General features: G+C 40.0%; 1 protein-coding gene across 7 annotated transcripts in view; it reads right to left on the bottom strand.

Annotated features, from left to right (window-relative positions):
- TADA2A (transcriptional adaptor 2A) overlaps positions 1 to 21,352 on the bottom strand; it is a 49,441-nt gene that overhangs the window by 15,961 nt on the left and 12,128 nt on the right. For 6 of the 7 annotated variants that reach the window (XM_032428611.1, XM_032428616.1, XM_032428614.1 and 3 more), the window contains 4 exons: positions 13,564 to 13,655; positions 11,485 to 11,642; positions 10,142 to 10,230; positions 8,859 to 8,931 (listed from right to left, as the gene is read on the bottom strand). In XM_032428611.1, coding sequence (XP_032284502.1) covers positions 8,859 to 8,931; positions 10,142 to 10,230; positions 11,485 to 11,642; positions 13,564 to 13,655 — 412 coding nt within the window. The remainder of the gene's footprint in view (positions 1 to 8,858; positions 8,932 to 10,141; positions 10,231 to 11,484; positions 11,643 to 13,563; positions 13,656 to 21,352) is intronic. The other variant, XM_032428613.1, reaches the window with a different exon arrangement.

The following is a 21,352-nucleotide window of genomic DNA, read 5'->3' as shown; positions in this document are numbered from 1 at the left end:
TCTTTTATCCAAATGGTCTTAAACCTTGAACCTCATATTGCTAACTATTCCACACTCACTGGTCTAGGCACTTTGTCTCTTGGAAACAAAAATATCCTAGGATACTGAATTTCTTTGTCAGTAAATTACAGTGAAGATCTTTTTTCCTATGTATCTGTTTGTATGGCATTACCCTATAGATAACAATTTCTGCTTTCTACTGAACAGCTCTTTTGGCCATGACTTGTTATGCATATTACTAGGTTTCATATAACGGGAGTCTGAACTTTGGTCATACACAGGCTAGAAATCGCATCTATTAGAGTAGTCATAAAAATGAATATTGACTGGGGTTATAACCTCACAGGAGTAAGTTCAGGAGACAATATCAAAAAAGACTGACGTGAATAAGGTGCAGCAGAGACATTTTCCCAGAGTAGCACTTTTCAGTTGTGGAGCAACAACTATTTAGGGGATAGTTTTGCATGCAGTAGTGAAAAGTTCCACTAACTGACCTAACAACCCCAAAGCTATGCTCTGCTTTGTTGCACATGTCCCAATCCTTTCCTGGCTTTAGCCTCATGTTAAAGACACGGGGAATTAGGAGAAAACAGTCAGCAGACGGCAAAAGGTTTCATCAATACAATAGTTCTGGTTCTCTTTCTTTCCTTGGCCAATTTTTCCAGCTTCAGAGTTCCTCAGGGTTCTGTTCTCATCTTTCTTTTCACCCCTCACCTTATTCCTATAAACTCATCCACTCCTATGGTTCCAAGTAGAGCAAAATATATAATCTCAAACTCAGATATTTATTTTAAGCTCCAGACCCTATCTGGATCTCTCTACTCACATAGTCCTCAGTTACAAATTTGTACTTTACCTCTTTCCCAAAACTCTGTTGTCCAAGACAGAAATCAGCCTGACTCTCCCTCCCTTCCCTCCATATCCAGTCAGTGAGTCTTACCTATACTGAAGGCTTCAGTCTGTCTCGAATTCATCTCTTCCTCTTTGTCCCTCACCCTATTCCTTAGCTCGGGTATCTTGTCTCACCTAGATCACTGCATGTACTTTTTAGTAACTCCAGTCCTATCTTATTCTAATTCAACCCTTCAAATGGTACCAGGGTAATGTTTTTAAGCATTATCTGATGGTGTATTTCCCCTGCTGACAATTTTTCCAGTGGCTTCCCATCCACTTACAGGAGTTCAAACCCTCACATATTATACAAAACTCCTTATTGCCTTGAATCTCCCTATCTTCCCAGTTTCGTTTCCTACCATTCCTTCATATGCCCTATACACCATGCAGGCAAAACAATCTGCCCTCGCTCACAGAGCTGCTAAGTACAGAGCAGGGATCCAAACCCAGTTTGATTCTAGAGCCTTGGAGTAGCAGAGACACTGAAATTGCCCAACATGTTTACTTTCTCTGTGAGAGTAGAGAAATCTGGCTTAACTAAAAATGAAATGAGTGTTTAAAAAAAAAAAAAAAACTCAGAAGTAAACAACTCCCACAGGCTTTTTATAATCTGAAGACCCTCTGAAGTTAAGAAATAAAGACCAACCGTTAACAGCTCTAGAAGAAACTACGAAGACTACTTGACTTGGCACTGTGCTACACAAACCATTCTTAACTATAATCCATGGATTCTGAAGGAACCTTTTTTTTTTAAAGATTTTATTTATTTATTTGAGAGAAAGAGAGAGAGGGAGAGAGAGCACAAGTGGGGGGAGGAGGGAAGAGGGAGAGGGAGAAGCAGACTCCCAGCCAAGTGGGGAGCCCGATGCCCGATGTGGGGCTCGATCCTAGGACCCTGGGATCATGACCTGAGCCGAAGGCAGACCCTTAATGACTGAGCCACTCAGGCACCTGGATTCTGAAGGAATCTTAAAATTTAATTTCAGTAGATTCTGGAACTATCTTAGTAACTTGTTATCTCCTTAGGCTTTGTGTAAGTTGAGAGTTTGATGGGTTTTGTTTTAATTACTGAATGTAGTCACAGAAGAAAGAGGCTCTAGAGCACAACATAATGACCTGACACGTGTCCTTTGAAAAACTAAAATATGCTATTCAGATGGTAGGTAATAAAATTTAACACACCAGCCGTGCAGCAAAGAATTTACTGTGTATGGCAATCACGTCTTCCAGGTTAGTGAGCTTCATTGAACCAAAATAGAGCCTAGAGCCTCTGTAATACTGATAAACAAAAAAGGCAATATAATCTCATTGCTCATCAGAAGGATGTGAGATACAAATTCAAGTTTAACCCATGGGGGCAATGAGTCAACACAGATTTGCATGTTCTCCTAGAATAACTTTTAAACGTTGTTTTCAAATATGTTCTTATTTGAAACGGACAAGTTAGATCAGCTTTAGCTGAACCTCTTCTCCCTATTCTACCTCAGCTACCTTTTCCTGTAGTAGTCTCTGAGGGTACCGCCGTGGAATAATTTGAAACCCATACTTTTGCTTCCTGAAACTAGATTTTAAGGCAGGAAAAAAAATGCAACCAATCAAGTAAGAGAACAGTACACAATGGCTCGTTACAATCACGAATTTCTTTCAGTATATAAAACAACAAAAGTTGAGTAATGTACAATTCTGAGGCAGTGTCAATATGGTATTCCTGACAAGATAATAAATTCTGGATACTCCATGCTGACTCATTACTGTGCATCTCACTGCTACCTGCTCTCAGGATAGTCTCAGATTAAAAGGAAGAAATACCAAAATCTAACATGTGGGGCTATGAACAGATGCACTATATATGTATGTAACTTCAATCACTGGGAAATGACCAGGAATACTTTATCTAGGCCATTCTGCCTTGAGTCTGAGATAAAAATAACAAATTCTAACTGGATGATCTGAAGAGGTAAGTGGATGCATTACTTTTTAAAGTTTAAGTATAAAGAAAAACGTATTAGTTACTACAGATTTTCTTTGTTCATTTCTAATAAGTTCAAAATTTTATTTATTTAAAGATTTTATTTAGGGGTGCCTGGGTGGCTCAGTCAGTTAAGTGTCTGCCTTCAGCTCAGGTCATGATCCCAGGGTCCTGGGATTAAGCTTTGGGCTCCCTGCTCAGTGGGGAGTCTGCTTCTCCCTCTCCCCGCCCCCCCGCTCTCTCACTATTGCTGTCAAATAAATAAAAATTTATTTTTAATAAATCTTTAATAAAGAGAGAGAGAGAGTGCACGCATAAGCAGGGGGAGCAGGAGAGGGAGAAGCAGGCTCCCTGCTGAGCAAGGAGCCCGATGTGGGGCTCGATCCCAGGACCCTGGGATCATGACCTGAGCCGAAGGCAGCCCCTTAACTGGCTGAGCCACCCAGACGATCCAGTAAGTTCAAAAAGTTAAACAACACTGCTTTATTTTTCCTCACAACCATCCACAGATAAAAATAATTCAATAATATCAGATTCAAGATTTAAGGCAATGGTTTTCAAACTTTTTTTTAGGTAGAACTCTTTCTATAAGCGAGCTCTTTCTTGATGTAGAGGGTTGTTCCATATAAAAGCCCAAGTACCATGAAATACCCCCACTGCTTTCTAACACCCTGCTGTAGTTTGATAAGCTCTAGACTGCTGTGCTGGTGGAGATGCACTTGATATCCCCGTGTGGTGGAACAGGCAGGTACGAATAGGGAGGAGAGGATGTGTCTCTAACCAAACACAAGTTTTACAGTGGACTCTAACTCTTTTTCATATGAGAAACAGAATTAGGCAGTCAACAGTTCAAGGCAGGAGAAGCAAAAAAAGGAGGAAAAAAAAAGCTACGTAAACAGCTAACACACAGCTGAGTACTTATCACATTCCAAGCTCTTTCTGGGTCTTATCTTATTTACCTGCCCAAACAAGATGAGTTCAATAGGAAAAAAACGACTTGCAGATCTAGTGGAAATTATTGCTAATTCTGAAAACATATTTCTGTAATCTTTCTAAGATATTAACTTATCAGGTTGTTTCCTGAGATTTGTGTGGGAATGACTTAATTAACACAGAAAAAAAAAAAAAACTGAAGAGACTACAAAAAAAAAATCTATTGATACTGACAACTGGTTTCACTGCTTGATCACTTCAATAGTTTGGACTGTGCAACTGGCTCTGGAGAACAAAGGGAAGGAAAGGCACACACAGAAACAAATGGGAGAACTGGAATTCTCCCAGAGGAAAATGCGTATTTGGAAGCCGTCTCTTTTCTTTGCACTCAGATAGCAGCAACTGATTATAAAATCTTAACTGCATGAATAACCCAGGGAGGACCACAGCACAGCAGGCAGAACAGAAATGAGAAGGCAGACACTGAAAGAATGAGAATCACAGGTTCACATTCTACTTAAAGTGACTGGAAGTTCCAGGAAAGCAGGCAAACAAAGAACCAGAGATTAAAAACCAACCAACCAAAACCACCCATAACCTATTCACTCCTGAAATCTCAGCTTTGGGGGAAGAATTGTCTCCCTGTGATTATACTGGGGACTGATAACAAAGTTTCTAAACGGCTGGCCTTAAAATATTTCAAGAAGTGGGCATAAGTCAGAGGCAGTTCCTTCCCACTGCAGTGTATTTCGAACATTGTTCAAAATAGCTGGCAACATGTCCTGTTTCCCTGACAGAAGGCGCTTACTGCTTGCTTGGCAAGAAAGCCAACTCAGAGACCTTAACTGCAGGGAAGCCAATCAAAATCCCTAGTGCAACCACACAAGCACAAACCTGTGACTCAGGTATTCCCCAGAAGCAAAGCTTTTTAAAAGTCATTTCCCCCAAAAGCTTTTGGTCAAGATGTACACAATTAATTCTGGGAAGGAAAGAAGATGATGGGACCTAATGGTTAAAGTCAGCGAGTAGGAAGCCATAGTTACTTAAGTCCTTTGTGCACTTTCTTTTTTTTTTTTTTTATTTTTTTTTTTTAAAGATTTTATTTATTTATTTGACAGAGAGAGAGATAGCGAGAGCAGGAACACAAGCAGGGGGAGTGGGAGAGGGAGAAGCAGGCTTCCCGCCGAGCAGGGAGCCCGATGTGGGACTCGATCCCAGGACCCTGGGATCATGACCTGGCAGACGCTTAACGACTGAGCCACCCAGGCACCCCCTTTGTGCACTTTCTTGAATGTAAAGTGGGAAAATATCTATCCCTACTTCTCAGCAATGTGGTTAAGCTATAGAAGATAACAAATGTGACATTTCACAAACACACACAAAAAAACCCAGCAATAAAAATGCAAGGCTGTAAAGATGATAAATATTGCACAGTATTAACAACATAGATTCTGGAGATGGCTCTGTCACTAGCAGGTTATATGACCTTAGGCAAGTTACTTGATATTTCCATTCTTGTTTCCTCATCTATAAAACAGAGATGTGGATGATGATGACAATAATGCCAAACTCAGAGAGTTTTGTGAGGATTAAATGAGGTCACATGTGAAGGGCATAGAATGGTACCTAGCAAACAGTAAAGGCTGTATGTATAAGCTATTATTACTAACAGCATTTATGTCTAAAATGTCCTAAGCATAAAACTTTACATGCTTTACATGCCTTTAAAGGGAAGGGTACTGCCAATAGGTAGCTAAGTATACACAGTGACAAGGCTGGACCTCTAATCTACTAACCATTCAATTATCTAAAGGCTGACAATATGAGCCAAAGAAGAGAAAAAAGGAAAAAAAAAAAAAAAAGGTGGGGGAGTATCCATGCCTGGCCAAGAAATTGTGCTGAAATTAGCTTTCCAAATACAGGAAGAGTAATCTGTCCTAATGGGCAACCCTATGAAGTGTTGAAAACACCAACCCAACACATAGGAAGGAGCGCACAACACCTGTCGCTTGCCTAGGTTATAGGACAGCAATGATTAGAAGATGCTGCACTCAGGGTTTTAGAACCTGTGAAACTCTGGGAAAGGGGATTCCACAAATCGAGGAGCGGTTTTCCCAAATGGAAGCACACTGGGGAGAGATGGCCCACAGGAAAAAGGAACACCACTATGCATCTACACTGAGATCCCAAACATACCAGGACACAAGAGAATGCCAAGTTATGAGTCTTCTGCGTCACTCTTTCTGAGCCAATAATTTCTGCTTATTTCAATAAATACATGGTGGTGTCATTTAGGGATCCCAGAACTTCCTTATTTGCTTCCTCAGACACTGCTGCACTTGCAGTATCCTTTCCAGGCCCATTCTGAAAGCCTCTGGTATGGCTGGAATGCAATCAATTATCCCTCCACTGTATCCCAGGCCTCTATAATGGACCATTCAAACCCATCATATTAGACAAATTCCATGAATCATAGCAAAAATTTTGGGCGAGGAAAAGAGCTTGGTGGCTTCGGCCCTGGGATGGAATATAAAACCCAGCCAGTTTGTTTCCTTGCCGTAGTTATATAAGTGAGGGAACATAAAAGGAATGTTATTAACGCTCAGTAATATTAAGAGTATAATGTTGTAATGGAATGGTAATAACACCAATCTCAATTACATATTATCTTCATTGGAGACATTCACACTCTGACTAATCAGTGTTACCCCTCCTTTACTGGCAGTGGACACACACAGAAAAAAAAAACCAGCAAGCAAGATTGCAAAGACTTGCCCAAGATCACACAATGACTCAGAAGTAGGCCTGAAGTAGAATCAGTGTCCTAATTTGCACAAAATATGTGCCCCTCTCTCTGTTCTAGGTGTGCTCAGAAAGCTCCTTCTCATTCCTTCCTGTCTCTGGCAAGAAAACCTCTTGCCACTGGGAGTGGGCTCCCAGTCCCTCCCCTTCACTAGGTATTCTGGGAGAAAGTGCTCGGCTCAGGGGCTCGGGGGCCATACATACCACACTGGATAGTGGGTCATGCAGCCAGAGGAGCTAAATAAGAACTCTAGACCATAAACAAAGCCTCCTTTTGTGGCACCAGCAAGTCATCCCTTTGATCTCAAGCACGGCTAAACCTCTTTCAAATGTCAACATCTTTTAAAAGGCACCCATCTGAACATCTTATAGTTTGCCACTAAGACAGGGATGGAAAAGGGAGGCAGGGCTGATTATTTGCATTCTGTTAAAGCTGCTTATTTTAACAGTCAGTAACTGATGCTTCGATTCTAGCTCAAATTAACTAGAATCAAGGGACTTACAAGGCTGTAGAAATTGCAGGAAGAACACAAACTAAAGTATGTTCTAGGTTTGAAATGCTAACTGAAACAAAAACTGCTAATCAATAGCTTCTTTCTGATTTTTTTCCTGTTGCCCCTACTTAGTTACAGAAAGGACCACAGTGTACCGGAAGAAATTGCAAATCTTGCTTCTACAAAGAATGAAGAGTGAAATTAAATACCCACCATTACCACAGTTTTCTTGATAATGTTGAGGCTAAAGAATGAAGACCTTGGGAAGAAGTGATCTGGCAAGTCTCTGACATAGTTGAGCCATTATTGACGTGGAAAATCCTGACTTTCAAAAGTTGGTTATTTTTGAACAGTATCTAAAAGGGTGATATTTATGGAGCTACTTTTTTTTTTTTGCATTCTGAATAAGAAAGATGCAAGTCAGGAAACAATAGCATTTTAATTAAAGCTGGTGTGACTGACAAATACTGAGCAGCAATCTGCACACTGCAGTTGGGGAACACCCCCAGAGGGGGGAAAGAGCAGCACGCGAGTTACTGGGCTGGAAAGGAAGAGACTGAAGTGGAAGACTGAACAAATACAGTCTATCTAGTGAATGCTCGAGTAGTTTGCTTTCAAGCTTTCCTCTTTTAGTGCCATCTGCGTCACCTCCACTTTCCTTAAAGTCGTGTGGGAGAAAAAGGGAGGAATGAAATTTTGCGAAGAACACAGCTCAAGAAATATGTCGACAGTAAATCCTGAAGGTAAAATTTTTAAGAGGACTCTTTCTCTGTCCCAGATCTGGTGTAACAAATGCCTAAATAGCTCTTGTACGGAGAGAAGAATCAAGTGCCCTTTTCAGTGACAGAGTATCAGTTAATGTAATATGCAAACTTGATTTGCAATTCCACAAGGATTCTCCTTGCCTTTCCTGCCTGGGATATAGATTTAAGAGAAACAATGAAGACGCTGTTTGGGAAATGCGGGAGAATCCAAGGAGGCATTGCTCACCTATTGTATCACATTTAATTCTAGACTAAAATGAAAGAAGATTGGGGATTATTTTAAATAGGTAGTTCAATGTAAATGGAAAGAGGGGGAAAAAAGAGATTCAATGGAAGTCTTAACCCCCCACTTTTAAGAGCCCTGCTGACATTAACTACTTATGTTATAACACAAGAATGGACATAAATCCTTAGAGGGCTCATCTTAGGTGAGAATTCAGAAGTGCTGAAAATTCAACAGTACTGAGAAACAAGAAATTCCCAAGCTTGGTCTAAAAACCCTTGAAGAACTTCCATTCTTTTTCCCTGCTAAGAGAAATTTGGGGTAACAAATTATGGTGAACATCTAGCATCATCAGTTGCTACTGAAGTTCCCAAGGTGTTCACATTGACTCCCTTCCTTCTAAGGAGGCAGTGAGAGCCATTCAACCAACTACCTCATTGTAGGCTTATCTCAGTCAAAAGAAAGATCACACAGTCCAAGACCGGGATACCAACCACCATTACATGATCCACATTCTCACCCTCATCACAAATGATCTTTTTCATGTGGTCAAAACACAACAACAGGTAGTAATGTATGGGGATTAACATAACAATAAAAAATTAAAAAAAAAAAACAACACAACAACAGGTAAATGCAGCAACTTACCCCACCAAGTTTTGAGTCCCATAAAGGCAGGGAACGTGTTTTATTCATCCTTTTATTCATTCCTAGCACCCAACACAGTGTCACCACACACTTTACAATTGATAAAAACATGTGCTGAAATAAAATGTTACCATGTAAAATGTCCGAGTCATCTTCAACAAAATCGATGTCTCTCAAGTCCCATTCTGCGTAATTGTCAAACTCCTGTTTGGGGAAAAAAATTCCCACCCCAAACCCATCAGCTTTGAGTAATGCCTTCACAGTAGCCATGCTTTAGAAGCAAACAGAAAAGAAACAAACACTTGTTAAAAAGTACTGAATGGAGTAGTACATGGTCAGGAAACTACTATAAGAAAGAAGAAGTCACAGGAAAAAGCTTGAGAGGCTTTCAGGCAGGAGAGACAGCAAAAATATGAGAAAGTTACAAGTCCAGGAATAAAGCCAAACCTAGTGTTCTAAAAATTAAAAGTAATCTCTTCATAAAATCTAAACTGAGAAATCTAACTCTGAATAGGCCATCAAGTATTTAGATAAGAACATTGTCTACATTAATTCATTTACCTTTTTACTACCTTTTGAGGCTCTATTTATTTGATATTGCTTATATAGTTGAATGGGTAGATTTGTTCATATTCGACTCAATGAGTACAATTTGTAGGAGCAGTGTCTACAGGGTAGCTCTAAAGTATCAGCTGCCATGAACAAAATGAGGACCTGTGTGTGGCTGGCAAAATTATTGTATTTTGCTAAACTTTCAAATTATCTCCAGGAGCGTTGTCATTGTGGATCAGGTGATAAATCAAGAGACTTGTAATTACTTTCACATGGTTTTTAACTCCATGGATGAACAAGGAAAATACAGTTTTTATACACATTCATCATGCTTTATGTATTTGTGAATACAGAACAGGGATCAGCAAACTACAGTCTATGGACAAATTTCAGCCCACTGCTTATTTTGTAAATAAAGTTTTATTGGAGCACAGGCATGTTTGTTTGTTTACACATTATTTATGTTGCTTTTGCACAGTAATGGCAGTTTAGTTATGACAGAGACTTTATGGTCTACAAAAAATATCTACTGTCTGGTCCTTAAAGGAAAAAGTTTGCCAACCCCTGATATTGTACAACTTTGAAATGCCCGAAGGGTGGAATGAGAACCAGACCACAGAAACCCCGTATCTATTAAGTGAGAGCCAACATCTTTGCAACTTAAGAAATAGGTTCTTGGTGTGTAAAACTACATTTCATATGTGAAAATGTCATGAATGAGAAAAAAGACACTCAAATGAAAGAAAATGTGGCTGCCTAAGGCCCTATAAATTACAGTGCCTCGAAAATCTGTTTTTAGTGGTATGGAACCTATAGGTAAGAGATATAAGCCTCATGTGAAACAAAAACAAGTTTCTCCTACCTCGATGAAATCTGCTCGAGCTGGCATGTATCCTGCCATGTCCCGAGAAAGCAAGGAGTCAAAGGTAGGTCGGGGAGGGTCATCTGTAGCTGGAAGAATTTAGGTTTAGTTAGTTAATAAAATATTGGCATGAAAAAGTAACAGAGAAATAGTCCTCATTTACACTCTGAAATATTTTTGTTTGGAAAAAAAACAGTGTCTGAGAGAATAAATAAAATTCAAAACATTTTTATAAAGGGAAAAGTGAGAAAGATAAAATATTACAGAAACAGACTGAATTCTTAAAAAGGAAACTAAGACTTAGGAAATTCTCTAAATAAAATGGGGAGATTCCTTCGATTTGTGCTTTCTTAACGTAATAGAAAACCAAGGATCTTCTCTTCAATATTACAGAACATAAGTATTTACCCTGTCTGCTTCAGTTTCCTTACCCCTTAGGACCAATATCAATTTACAAATCTCACCCAACTGAGCAAAAAAATCCCACAGGATTTGGAAGTTAGCTGGAATTGAGTCCCAGCTCTAATATCCTCTAGTCCCATGAAGCACAAATTATTTAACCTTTCTGAATCTGTTTCCTCACGTATAAAGCAAAAGCACTTGCTCTCCCTATCTCACTGGGTTGCTATGAGGAACAAATGATCTAATGGATTTGAAAATAAAATGCTACCACCCAAAGTGTTTTCCAAATAGGTATCATCAGGCTTTGAGTTAGTCGGCTATGAAACTGTTTCTACAGAGTCTGAGGAAAGGGGCGGGGAGGGGTGGTGGTGAAGAAAACATTCATATCTCATTATTTGTGCTTCTGGGAGTCATTCAGCAAAGATGTCCATTTATAACTCATCATGGTTTTGTTTTGTTAGAAGACCCATGAGTCCCTTAGCCACATGAGATAAAAAAAAAAAAAGCTCGCTATTACTACCATAACTAAGTGAACTAAAATAACAAGCTGCTTCTTGGACTCAACACTGGGATGATTAAATAAAATGAATCAAATACTGGACTCTCGTAAGTAACTAATAATATCTAGAATCGTAAACCCTCCAAAGCAGCGAAGGTTGGTTCAATTTGGACATTTCATCCGCAGAAGCATTAAAGCTGGCTGATAATGTTCACAAGCCTCAGAGTGGGTGGGACTACACACTGTTTCTGGGCACCGGGATTTCCGGTGCAGGACTTCAACCCCTCTTTTCCCCATTACAGCCCTGACTCTCAGCAACTGCCAGGCCAACTCCTCCCATCTTCCATAAGCTCTTCAGCTGCCCAAACCACTGTTCATCCGCTATAGCAACAGGGCCGGAGGGTGAGCTCAGCACCTCTTGGCGACAACGGGAGGCACTTACACTGAAATGGTATGGCTGTGTCAGCAGTTTTCGCCTCCTCCGCGTGCTTCAGGTTCAGCAGGGTAGATGCAAACAGAGGGTTATTGATGAAATGCTTCATATAGTGCTTCTCACACTCTTCCTTGGTCTTGGTGCACATCTGATTGGCTACATCCTGCCTAGAGGACCGTGAGAAGAGAAAGCTCTGACCATTTATACAGAGTGGTCAAAGCATGGTTTGTTCTTTCCATAGTTTAAGTCCCAGCTCAATAAATGTCTGGAATTTGACACCTCCAAACCAATATCATGGAGATATCAGCTGAACGATGAGAGAAACATAAGCCTAATACTGGTGTAATCTGATGTGCCAAATCAGATTCTATTCCAAGATATAGAAATAAGATCCGAAAAGCGCTTTCCTTTCCACCAAAAGCAAGGAAGATCACTAGAAAATCTAAATTTCCGTGTGAGCTAGGCCTCAGGAAAAGAATTGCTATAATAAACCACTTCAGAACACTCAAAATGTACATAAGTACAGTTTCATATTTGCATCATGTTTTATAGTTTACAAAACACTTCACATCAACAAACATTTCTTTACTAGAGTGCCCATGATAGGCCAAGCACTAAGCTAGAAACATTCACAACATAACTGAAGTTAGCCCTAGTATTATCCATGTAGTGTTGAGTACTTACTATCTCAGTTTCACAGATGAAAAAGAGGCCCAAAGAGATTAAGAAACTTGCTTGAGAAAATAAAATATGTAAGTGCACAAAGCCAGAATCTGTACTTCAGACCTGACTCCTAAGCCCAGATGGTGGAGGAGTAGAGATGGAAGCTCTCCAAGTTCCCTCTCGACCTCTCTCCTCTACAGTACTTAACCTGCCCATCTGCTAAGGCATCATTATGCTCTGCTTCATGTACTCCAATCATCCCTACATACATTTTGATTTCCCTACTGGATTATAAGCTTCTTGAGGGCAGGATACATGTCATAATTTTTATCCCTACCACCCTCACCACCAAGTTTAGTGTCTTACTCACAGTTGACAGAGAAACAATAGTCTTTTTTTGTGCAGTCTTTACCAAGAGGGAAGGGGAACAGGGAGGATTAGTCCATTTTGGAACATCAGAAAGGCAAGCAAAAAAATGAAAAACTAGGCCCAAGATGATTAGCAAGCTCCTCACAAGTGATCACTTTTTTCTGTTTTCTTTGGTATTCCCCATAGTACACAGTATTTTATGATGCTTACTAAATGCTGAATAAATACAAGCAAAATGTGAACTGAACTCAAGTTTCCTTCTGCAGGGCCCTGGACCAATGGAGGTAGCACAGTATCTTCTATGGCTATTGGGATAGATTACCTACACTAGTAAGTCAGGACAGGGAGGATCTAGTTAGGAGTCCTTCACTAATAAGCTATGTGATCATGAGAAATGATCTTAACTCCCTAAGCTTCAGATTCTTCATGAACGAAATATAATTTAATAATGTCCCTACTATCTATTTTGCAAAAGGCAATCATCAGTGTGAAAGTATTCCCAAAAGGTAAATGTGAAAGTGGTAACATCATTATTAGGTGGCATTGCCTCCTAGGGCAACAGCAATGAATGCTGTTCAGTTCTGCCAGGCTTTGACTTATCTGCAAGCTAAAAACAGGGAATGCGAGTAACAGGTCTCCCAAACTCGAGCCTCAAGTAAGCTATGGCCATCTACCTAAAGTCTGACTCACTTAAATGATGAGGGTATCTACAGTCAAGAAAAATTCCTAAAATCAGAAGGGAGCAATAACTAATAAGTCTAAACTTCCCCAGTATTCAGAAAGAAATAACCAACCTTCCCCGTCTTGATATATCCAAAGTGGCCTTTTAGAGCTGCCCAGTCATGGACAACTAAACATACCATATCTCTGTGAGGCATTTCAGCCATTGAAAATAATATGCAGAATGGAAGAGGACATATCTCTAAGTCATGGGTCAAGAGAAAAGTAACACATGGCCCCAAACTCCTCTTTCTGAGGCTCCTCCCTTTACCCTTCAACAGCACCTTCCTCTCTGAGCCCACTAGGGCAGGACAACCCCTAACACCAAGCTCTTACCAATTTCCAAAGCCACAGTCCATCACAGCTTCTAAAAGGGCCATTTCTTCTTGAGCAGTCCAGCTGGGGTCAAGAACAGGAAAATCTGAGGTCTAAGGGGGGAAAAATATTGCCTAAGAACAGACGTAGAAATGGAACCCAGCAACCTGAAATGTAATGCTAATTCATACTTAAATGACTGTCATTCTCATGGTTTTGAGAGGTACCTAAAGTATATTCTTATTAGTTGTCCATCTCTCCCACCTCTATTTCCACCATTAACTACAAGAGTCTCCAATAAACATTATCACTCAGAAGTGCCATGTAACTCATGTAGACATATATATTTTGGAAGATTTTATTTAATTAGTTAGAGAGAGAAAGAGTGAGCAAGCAGAGGGAATGGCAGAGGGAGAGGGAGAGAGAGAATCTCAAGCAGACTCCACGCCAAGTGTGGAGCCCAACACGGGGCTTGATCCCATGATCCTGAGATCATGACCAGAGCCGAAATGAAGAGTTGGACGCTTAATTCACTGAGCCACCCAGGCACTCCAAAGTATTTTTTAAACTTAGCACAAAGGTAGAGATAAATATTATAGTATGTTCCCACTTAGCTAAGAAAGAAGGCAATACAAATATGTGTATATTTATGTTTTTTTAAACAGAAGAATAAACGATATATTTTAAAAAATGGTACTTATGGGGAAGGGAGGGACAGAAGCTAAACCTCTCTGAATATTCCTTGTTTGGTACATCTGACTTTGAAATATAAATATTGTACATTAACTACTAAATTTAAAATCCTAAGAGTCAAAAGCAAAATGTAACAAATAAACCTATGAATTAATTTAAGGCATAATCACAGAAAGAAAATATCCTACATGACTTTAAAACACAATGATTTGATTATAAATCTCTAGTAGAATACATCTCAGAAGAAAAACGAATTGCTGGGGCACCGGGGTGGCTCAGTCATTAAGCGTCTGACTTTGGCTCAGGTCATGATCCCAGGGTCCTGGGATCGAGCCCCGCATGGGGCTCTCTGCTCAGCGGGAAGCCTGCTTCTCCCTCTCTCACTCCCCCTGCTTGTATTCCCTCTCTCGCTGTCTCTTTCTCTCTGTCAAATAAATAAAAATCTTTAAAAAAAAAAAAAAAAAGAAAAACGAACTGCCAAAAAAAAAACAACTTACACTGTTTTCAGGAGTGCTGGTATAGTTATTCTGAGGTTATTATGTGCAGATGTGTTATGGGGTAAAGCAAGTAAGAAACTGCGGTGGTGTCATTGGGCAGTGGGATTTCTGGCTTGGGGTTTATTTTTTTTATTTTTTTATTTTTTTAAAGGAAAGGTTTTTATTTTTTTATTTTATTTTTTTTTAGATTTTATTTATTTATTTGACAGAGAGAGACACAGCAAGAGAGGGAACACAAGCAGGGGGAGTGGGGGAGGGAGAAGCAGGCTTCCCGCGGAGCAGGGAGCCCGATGCGGGGCTCGATCCCAGGACCTGAGATCATGACCTGAGCCGAAGGGAGACGCTTAACGACTGAGCCACCCAGGCACCCCAGGCTTGGGGTTTAGAAAGATACAGATATAAGATCTATGCTTATATAAAAACCTTATAGTCTTATATTTGAATTGAAAGTTTTAGTATGAACTTACAATGTACTTTGTCTCAAAAGAATAATTTCCTAACACTGTTCAGTGAAAAAGTCTAGAAACGACGACCAACCCAGTAGCAATGAACACTTCTAATGCCCAATATGCAGTCACTAAATACTATTTCCCACTAAGGGAACAGGGCTCTTTGAAGAAAGACCTGAATCTAGGTTCGAGTAAGAAAATGTACCAGATGAGACTAGAACATTTTGTCATAATGGAAAGCAAAGAGGTTCTCAAAGCCAGTGAGGGTCATGTCAAAAGGATTCAGAGGCCAACTTGTAGAGGCTCCCACTAACCAAAGATGGAGCATTTTGAGCATTAACAAGGATAATAACTGCAAAGGACTGAAATACATAAAATCTTCTAAATATTTAGAGGATGCCAGGGAACCAACTCATATTTTCAAAATTAGTAAATAAAGGGAAATAATCAGGTATTTTATCCTGCCTTTCCTGTATAAACTTTACCTCAGGGTGACCACAGAGATGAGACATTTCTTTTTATAGAATTATATTTATTTATTTTTTTAAAGATTTTATTTATTTATTTGACAGAGATATAGTGAAAAAGGAAACACAAGCAAGGGGAGTGGGAGAGTGAGAAGCAGGCTTCCCGCAGAGCAGGGAGCCCGATGCAGGGCCCGATCCCAGGACCCTGTGATCATGACCCGAGTCGAAGGCAGAAACTTAACAACTGAGCCACCCAGGTGATTTTAACTCATAAATCAAAATGAGTTCTGGGGGGCACTTGGGTGGCTCAGTCACTTAAGCATCTGACTCTGGATTTGACTCATGATCTCAGAGTTGTGGGATCGAGCCCCATGTTGGGCTCTGCACTGAGCATGGAGCCTGCTTAAGATTCTCTCTCTCCCCCTCCATCTCCCTCTGCCCCTCTCCCCTCCCTGCTCCCTTATCGTGCATGTACTTTCTCTTAAAAAAAAAAGAGTGCTAGTGCTAAGGTTAAAAGATAACTATTTTGCAATCCCTGATGAACAGATCTACACAATGATCATAAATGAATCTGGTACAGCTGCTATATGTCACTACCAATTTATAGAAAACACAGAAGACCGAAGAACATGTTAACAGCAAAATTCACACTCTACTAATATATGTAAGACAGAGAACTCATGTTTTTTAAAAATCAAATAAACTATAAGAAACAAGAGAAAGAGTGAGGGAAGGGGGACAGGAAGAGTGGAACACCCACAGAACAGAATACATGTAAGAAGCAACCAACTGGAATGTATGGACCTTATTTGTAACCTAATTAAAACAAACTGTAAAAGTAAAAAAAAATTATGAAACCACTATACTCATGAAACCCACTAGCACAGCTAAAATGAAGAAACCAACAACATCAAAAGTTTGCAAGCACGTGGAACAATCAGAACTCTCATTCATTGCTGGCATAGGTGTAAAATACTACAGCCACTTAGGAAACTTGACAGTTTCTTAAAAGCTAAATATGAATAATCACTTATTCTATGGCCTCGCAATTCCACTCCTAAGTATTTATCCAAGGACAAAAAACGTGTGTCCACAGAAAGCCTTATACAGGAAAAGTTCATAACAGCTTGATTCATAATAGCATAAAACTAGGCAAAGCCCAGGTGTCCATCAAGAGGAGAATGAACAATGTCATATTCATACCACAGAATATTACTCAATAACAAAAAGGAATGAACTACTATACATAACATGAATACATCTCAAAAAGATGCTGAAAGAAACCAGAAACAAGAGTACATGCAGTATGAATCCATTTATATGCAGTTCTAGAATATGCAAAACTGATCTATGGTGATAAAAATCAGAACAGGAATTATTTTCAGGGGTAGAGAAGGGAGCAGAGATATTTTTAAAAAGCTTTTATGACATGACTGGGGAATAAAGAAGAGTGACTTGAATTAAATTTTAGAGAGATCTAGTAAAACATTTATAGATGAAATAAGACGTCTGGGGGATTTGCTTCAAAATAATCTGGAGAAGTGGGGGTTTAGATGAAACAAGATAAGCTAGGAGTTGATAATTTTAAGAGCTAGTAACAAGTATATGGGACTTTATTACACTATACGTGGTAGTTGGGTTACAATGGTAGCCCCCATTAACTTCTAGAATTCACATCCTGGTACAGTCCTGTCCCATTTAATATGGGCTGGACCTGTGACTTGCTTAAGGCCTGGCAGCTTCCATTTTTGTGGTTTTGGGAGCCCTGAACCACCACCATGTAAGAAACCTAGCCTCCTTGCTGGAAAGACCATGTGGAGAGGCTGTGCCGGGGGGGCGGCTAAGGCTACCTGGAGAAGAACCAGACAGTTAAAATGTTCCTGCTGGGGGCACCTGGATGGCTCAGTGAGTTAAGTGGCCAACTCTTGGTTTCGGCTCAGGTCATGATCTCACAGTTGTGAGATCAAGCCCCGCATTGGGCTCTGCGCACAGCGCGGAGTCTGCTTCAGATACTCTCTCCCTCTGCCTCCAGCTTGTAGGCTTTCTCTCTCAAATAAATAAAACCATTAAAAAAAAAAAAAAATGTTCCAGGTGTCTCCCAATTCAAGCCATTCTGAGGTACCAGAGGTGTGAAAAAAGCCCTGTGGACTTCTAACCTCCGCACATCATGTGGGCATGAAAGCCACCCTCACCGTGCCCAATCTGAATTCCTGACCTGTAGAACTATGGGAGACAATAAAATAGTTGGTATTTTAAGCCACAATGTTTTGAAGTAGCTATCAGGCAGCAACAGATAACGAAAACACCATTCTATTTTAAGGTAAAAATAAAATTTTGTTTTTTCGAAATTTTCTATAAGTTATTTTAAAAAAGTGACAGGAGAGGTCTCCAGATTACACAGGCATTTAGATTGTTATACCGGGGCACCTGGGTGGCTCAGTCATTAAGTGTCTGCCTTCGGCTCAGGTCATGATCCCAGGGTCCTGGGATCGAGCCCCGCATCAGGCCCCTGCTCTGCGGGAAGCCTGCTTCTCCCTCTCCCACTCCCCCTGCTTCTCCCTCTCCCACTCCCCCTGCTTGTGTTCCCTCTCTCACTGTGTCTCTGTCAAATAAATAAATAAAATCTTTAAAAAAAAAAAATTGTTATACCTTTTGTTGATGACCAAAAAAAAAAAAATCTGTGATTTGTGAAATTACACTGCTAATAAGCAACACATTTTTACCTGAGTACATACTATGAATAGGCCCAGCACATGAGGTACCATGAGATCCAAAAGAGAAGTCTATGTCATATATTGTCTATGTCTATATTCATCATAATCTGGCAAATAGCATAAATACATATAAATACGAAAACTCATAGTTGAAGAGCTTATGTTATTTCTAAAACTACTTTAGGAAATTAATTAGTCCTCACCAACTTTACTGTGAGATAAACAAGAAAGACTTTCTACACCAAAAAATAGATGGGCATAAGGGAGTTTTTCTTAAAGTTGAATCAGTGTTATTCAATTCCTGGACCCAATCTCAGCCTTACTAACCAGAATCTTTTTTTTTTTTTTAAAGATTTTATTTATTTGTTTGACAGAGAGAGACACAGCGAGAGAGGGAACACAAGCAGGAGGAGTGGGAGAGGGAGAAGCAGGCCTCCTGCAGAGCAGGGAGCCCGATGCGGGGCTCGATCCCAGGACCCTGGGATCATGACCTGAGCCGAAGGCAGACGCTTAACGACTGAGCCACCCAGGCGTCCCTAACCAGAATCTTTAAGAGTAGGGCCTAGGAATCTACAATTTTAAGAAGCTCCCAGGTAATTCTTAGGCACTAAAGTTTTAAAATCACTGGTATAAAGGGTGTGGCAGAAAGAGGTGCCTTGACTTGTTCAAGGTTCTAAGAATTATAAGACAAAAATAGGCATAGAACTCAGAAATCCTGATTAATGCACCACCCACCACAGCATGAGTAACTTCCAAAAATATAGCGCTATGAGATGACAAAAGTACGAAAACCCATTTAAAGTTTTCTGTGGCTTCATATGCAAAAAAAAAAAAAAAAATCAAGTTTCTAGTGGCTTCATGTCTAGAAAGCCAAAATTTGGTCATCATTCCTACAGAAGGAAAGATTCTTCTTTTCCTTATCTGGGAATAGATAAGATTGGCAGGAAAAAAGAGAGTATTAGTAACCTCCAAAAACTCCCCAAAGTAAAGGACAAAATTCTGAAATGTGTTTGTATGGGTGTTGAATATGTGAGAAAAGGATGATGTAATCAGAAGACTTAATTGGCCTTGGAGTGAAACTTAGTGCCTTCAGCATTATGTGGAAGGCATGGTGCCCAGAACAGATAGAGCACAGCTCAGTTTTCCTACAGTGGATAACCATCAATCTACCCAGCCTATATTGAATTATCCCATAAGGAACTGTGGAAACAATTCAAAGGAAAAAATTTGTGTTCTGGTTCCAGGCATGTTTGTGTGAATTTGGGAAGAATAAACCAGTTTTCTGAAGATCTGCTATGTTGGTGAAATGAACTCAAAGTCATGGATATTTTGACCACATTTCCTCAACGCTTCATTCATTTTACAGTTGACAAGAGAAAAAAAAGTTATTCATATGAAAAGATGTTTCACATCATATCTTATCAGAGAAATGTCAATTAAAACAAGAGATGCCACTATACGCCTATCAGAATGGCCAAGATGCAGAACACTGACGTCAGTGCTGGTGGGAATGCAAAATGGTATAGCCACTTTGGAAGACAAGTTTGGCAGTTTCTTACAGAACTAAACAACCTTATCACGTGATCAGCAATTGCACTCCTTAGTATTTACCCAAAGGAGCTGAAAACTTATGTCCACAGAAACACCTGCACATGGATGTTTATAACAGCTTTATTCATAATTGCCAAAACTTGGAAGCAAGCAAGATGTCTTTCAGTAGGTGGATGGATAAACTGTGGTATGTCCAAACAATGGAATATTATTTACTGCTAAAAGAAATGACCAATCAAGCCATGAAAAGACATGGAGAAAACTTAAATAAATATTACCAAGTGAAAGAAGCAAATCTGAAAAGATTACATACTGCATGATTCCAATTATATGACATTCTGGGAAAAGCAAAACTATGGAGACTGTAAAAAGATCAGTGGTTGCCAGAGGTTGGGGGTTGGGGGCAGCGGGGGAGATGGATGAACAGGCAAGGCACAGAGGATTTTTAGGGCCATGAAACTACTCTGTAAGATACTATAATGGTGGATACATGACACTATATATTTGTATAAACCTACAGAATGTGTAACACCAAGAATCAATTCTGATGTAAATGTGGACTCTGGATGATAATGAGGTGTCAATGTAGGTTCATCAGTTATAGTATAAATGTACCACTTTCGTGGGGGATGTTGTTAATGGGAGAGACTCTGCATGTGTTCGGGCAGAAGATATATGGGAAATCTCTGTACTTTCTACTCAATTTTGCTGCAAACCTATAATTGCTCCATAAAATAAAGTCTAGGGGCACCTGGGTGGCTCAGTCGTTAAGCGTCTGCCTTCAGCTCAGGTCATGATCCCAGGGTCCTGGGATCGAGCCCCACATCAGGCTCCCTGCTCGGTGGGAAGCCTGCTTCTCCCTCTCCCACTCCCCCTGCTTGTGTTCCCTCTCTCGCTGTGTCTCTGTCAAATAAATAAATAAAATCTTTAAAAAAAATAAAATAAAATAAAATAAAGTCTAATATAAAAATATCTTATTCCAAATCTTATAACTAGTGGAGAAACTTTAAGACTGAAGGTGTTTAGACAGAAGTTGGGGAAGGCTAGTCAGTTGGCTGCCAAGAACTCTTAGTAAGGAGCATTTTCTTTAATTATGGACCAGGATCTGACTCTCAGCATTATAGGCCCAGAAACTCATCTTAAACAGGACTCCACAAATAATCAGACTCAGAAATGCTAATTCACCCTTTCTAAACCTTTTTTTTTTTTTTTAAGATTTTTTAAATTTATTTTTCAACAGAGAGAGAGATAGCGAGAGACGTAACACAAGAAGGGGGAGCAGGAGAGGGAGAAGCAGGCTTCCGGGCGAGCAGGGAGCCCGATGCGGGGCTCGATCCCAGGACCCTGGGATCATGACCTGAGCTGAAGGCAGACGCTCAACGACTGAGCCACCCAGGCGCCCCCTTTCTAAACTTTTTAAAGAGACTGAGGTAGATACA

Source organism: Phoca vitulina, unplaced genomic scaffold (genome assembly GCF_004348235.1).
Source record: "Phoca vitulina isolate PV1807 unplaced genomic scaffold, GSC_HSeal_1.0 scaffold40, whole genome shotgun sequence".
NCBI lineage: Eukaryota > Metazoa > Chordata > Mammalia > Carnivora > Phocidae > Phoca > Phoca vitulina.
The sequence above is the reverse complement of the archived record's forward strand: the minus strand, read 5'-3'. Positions and strand labels throughout refer to the sequence as shown.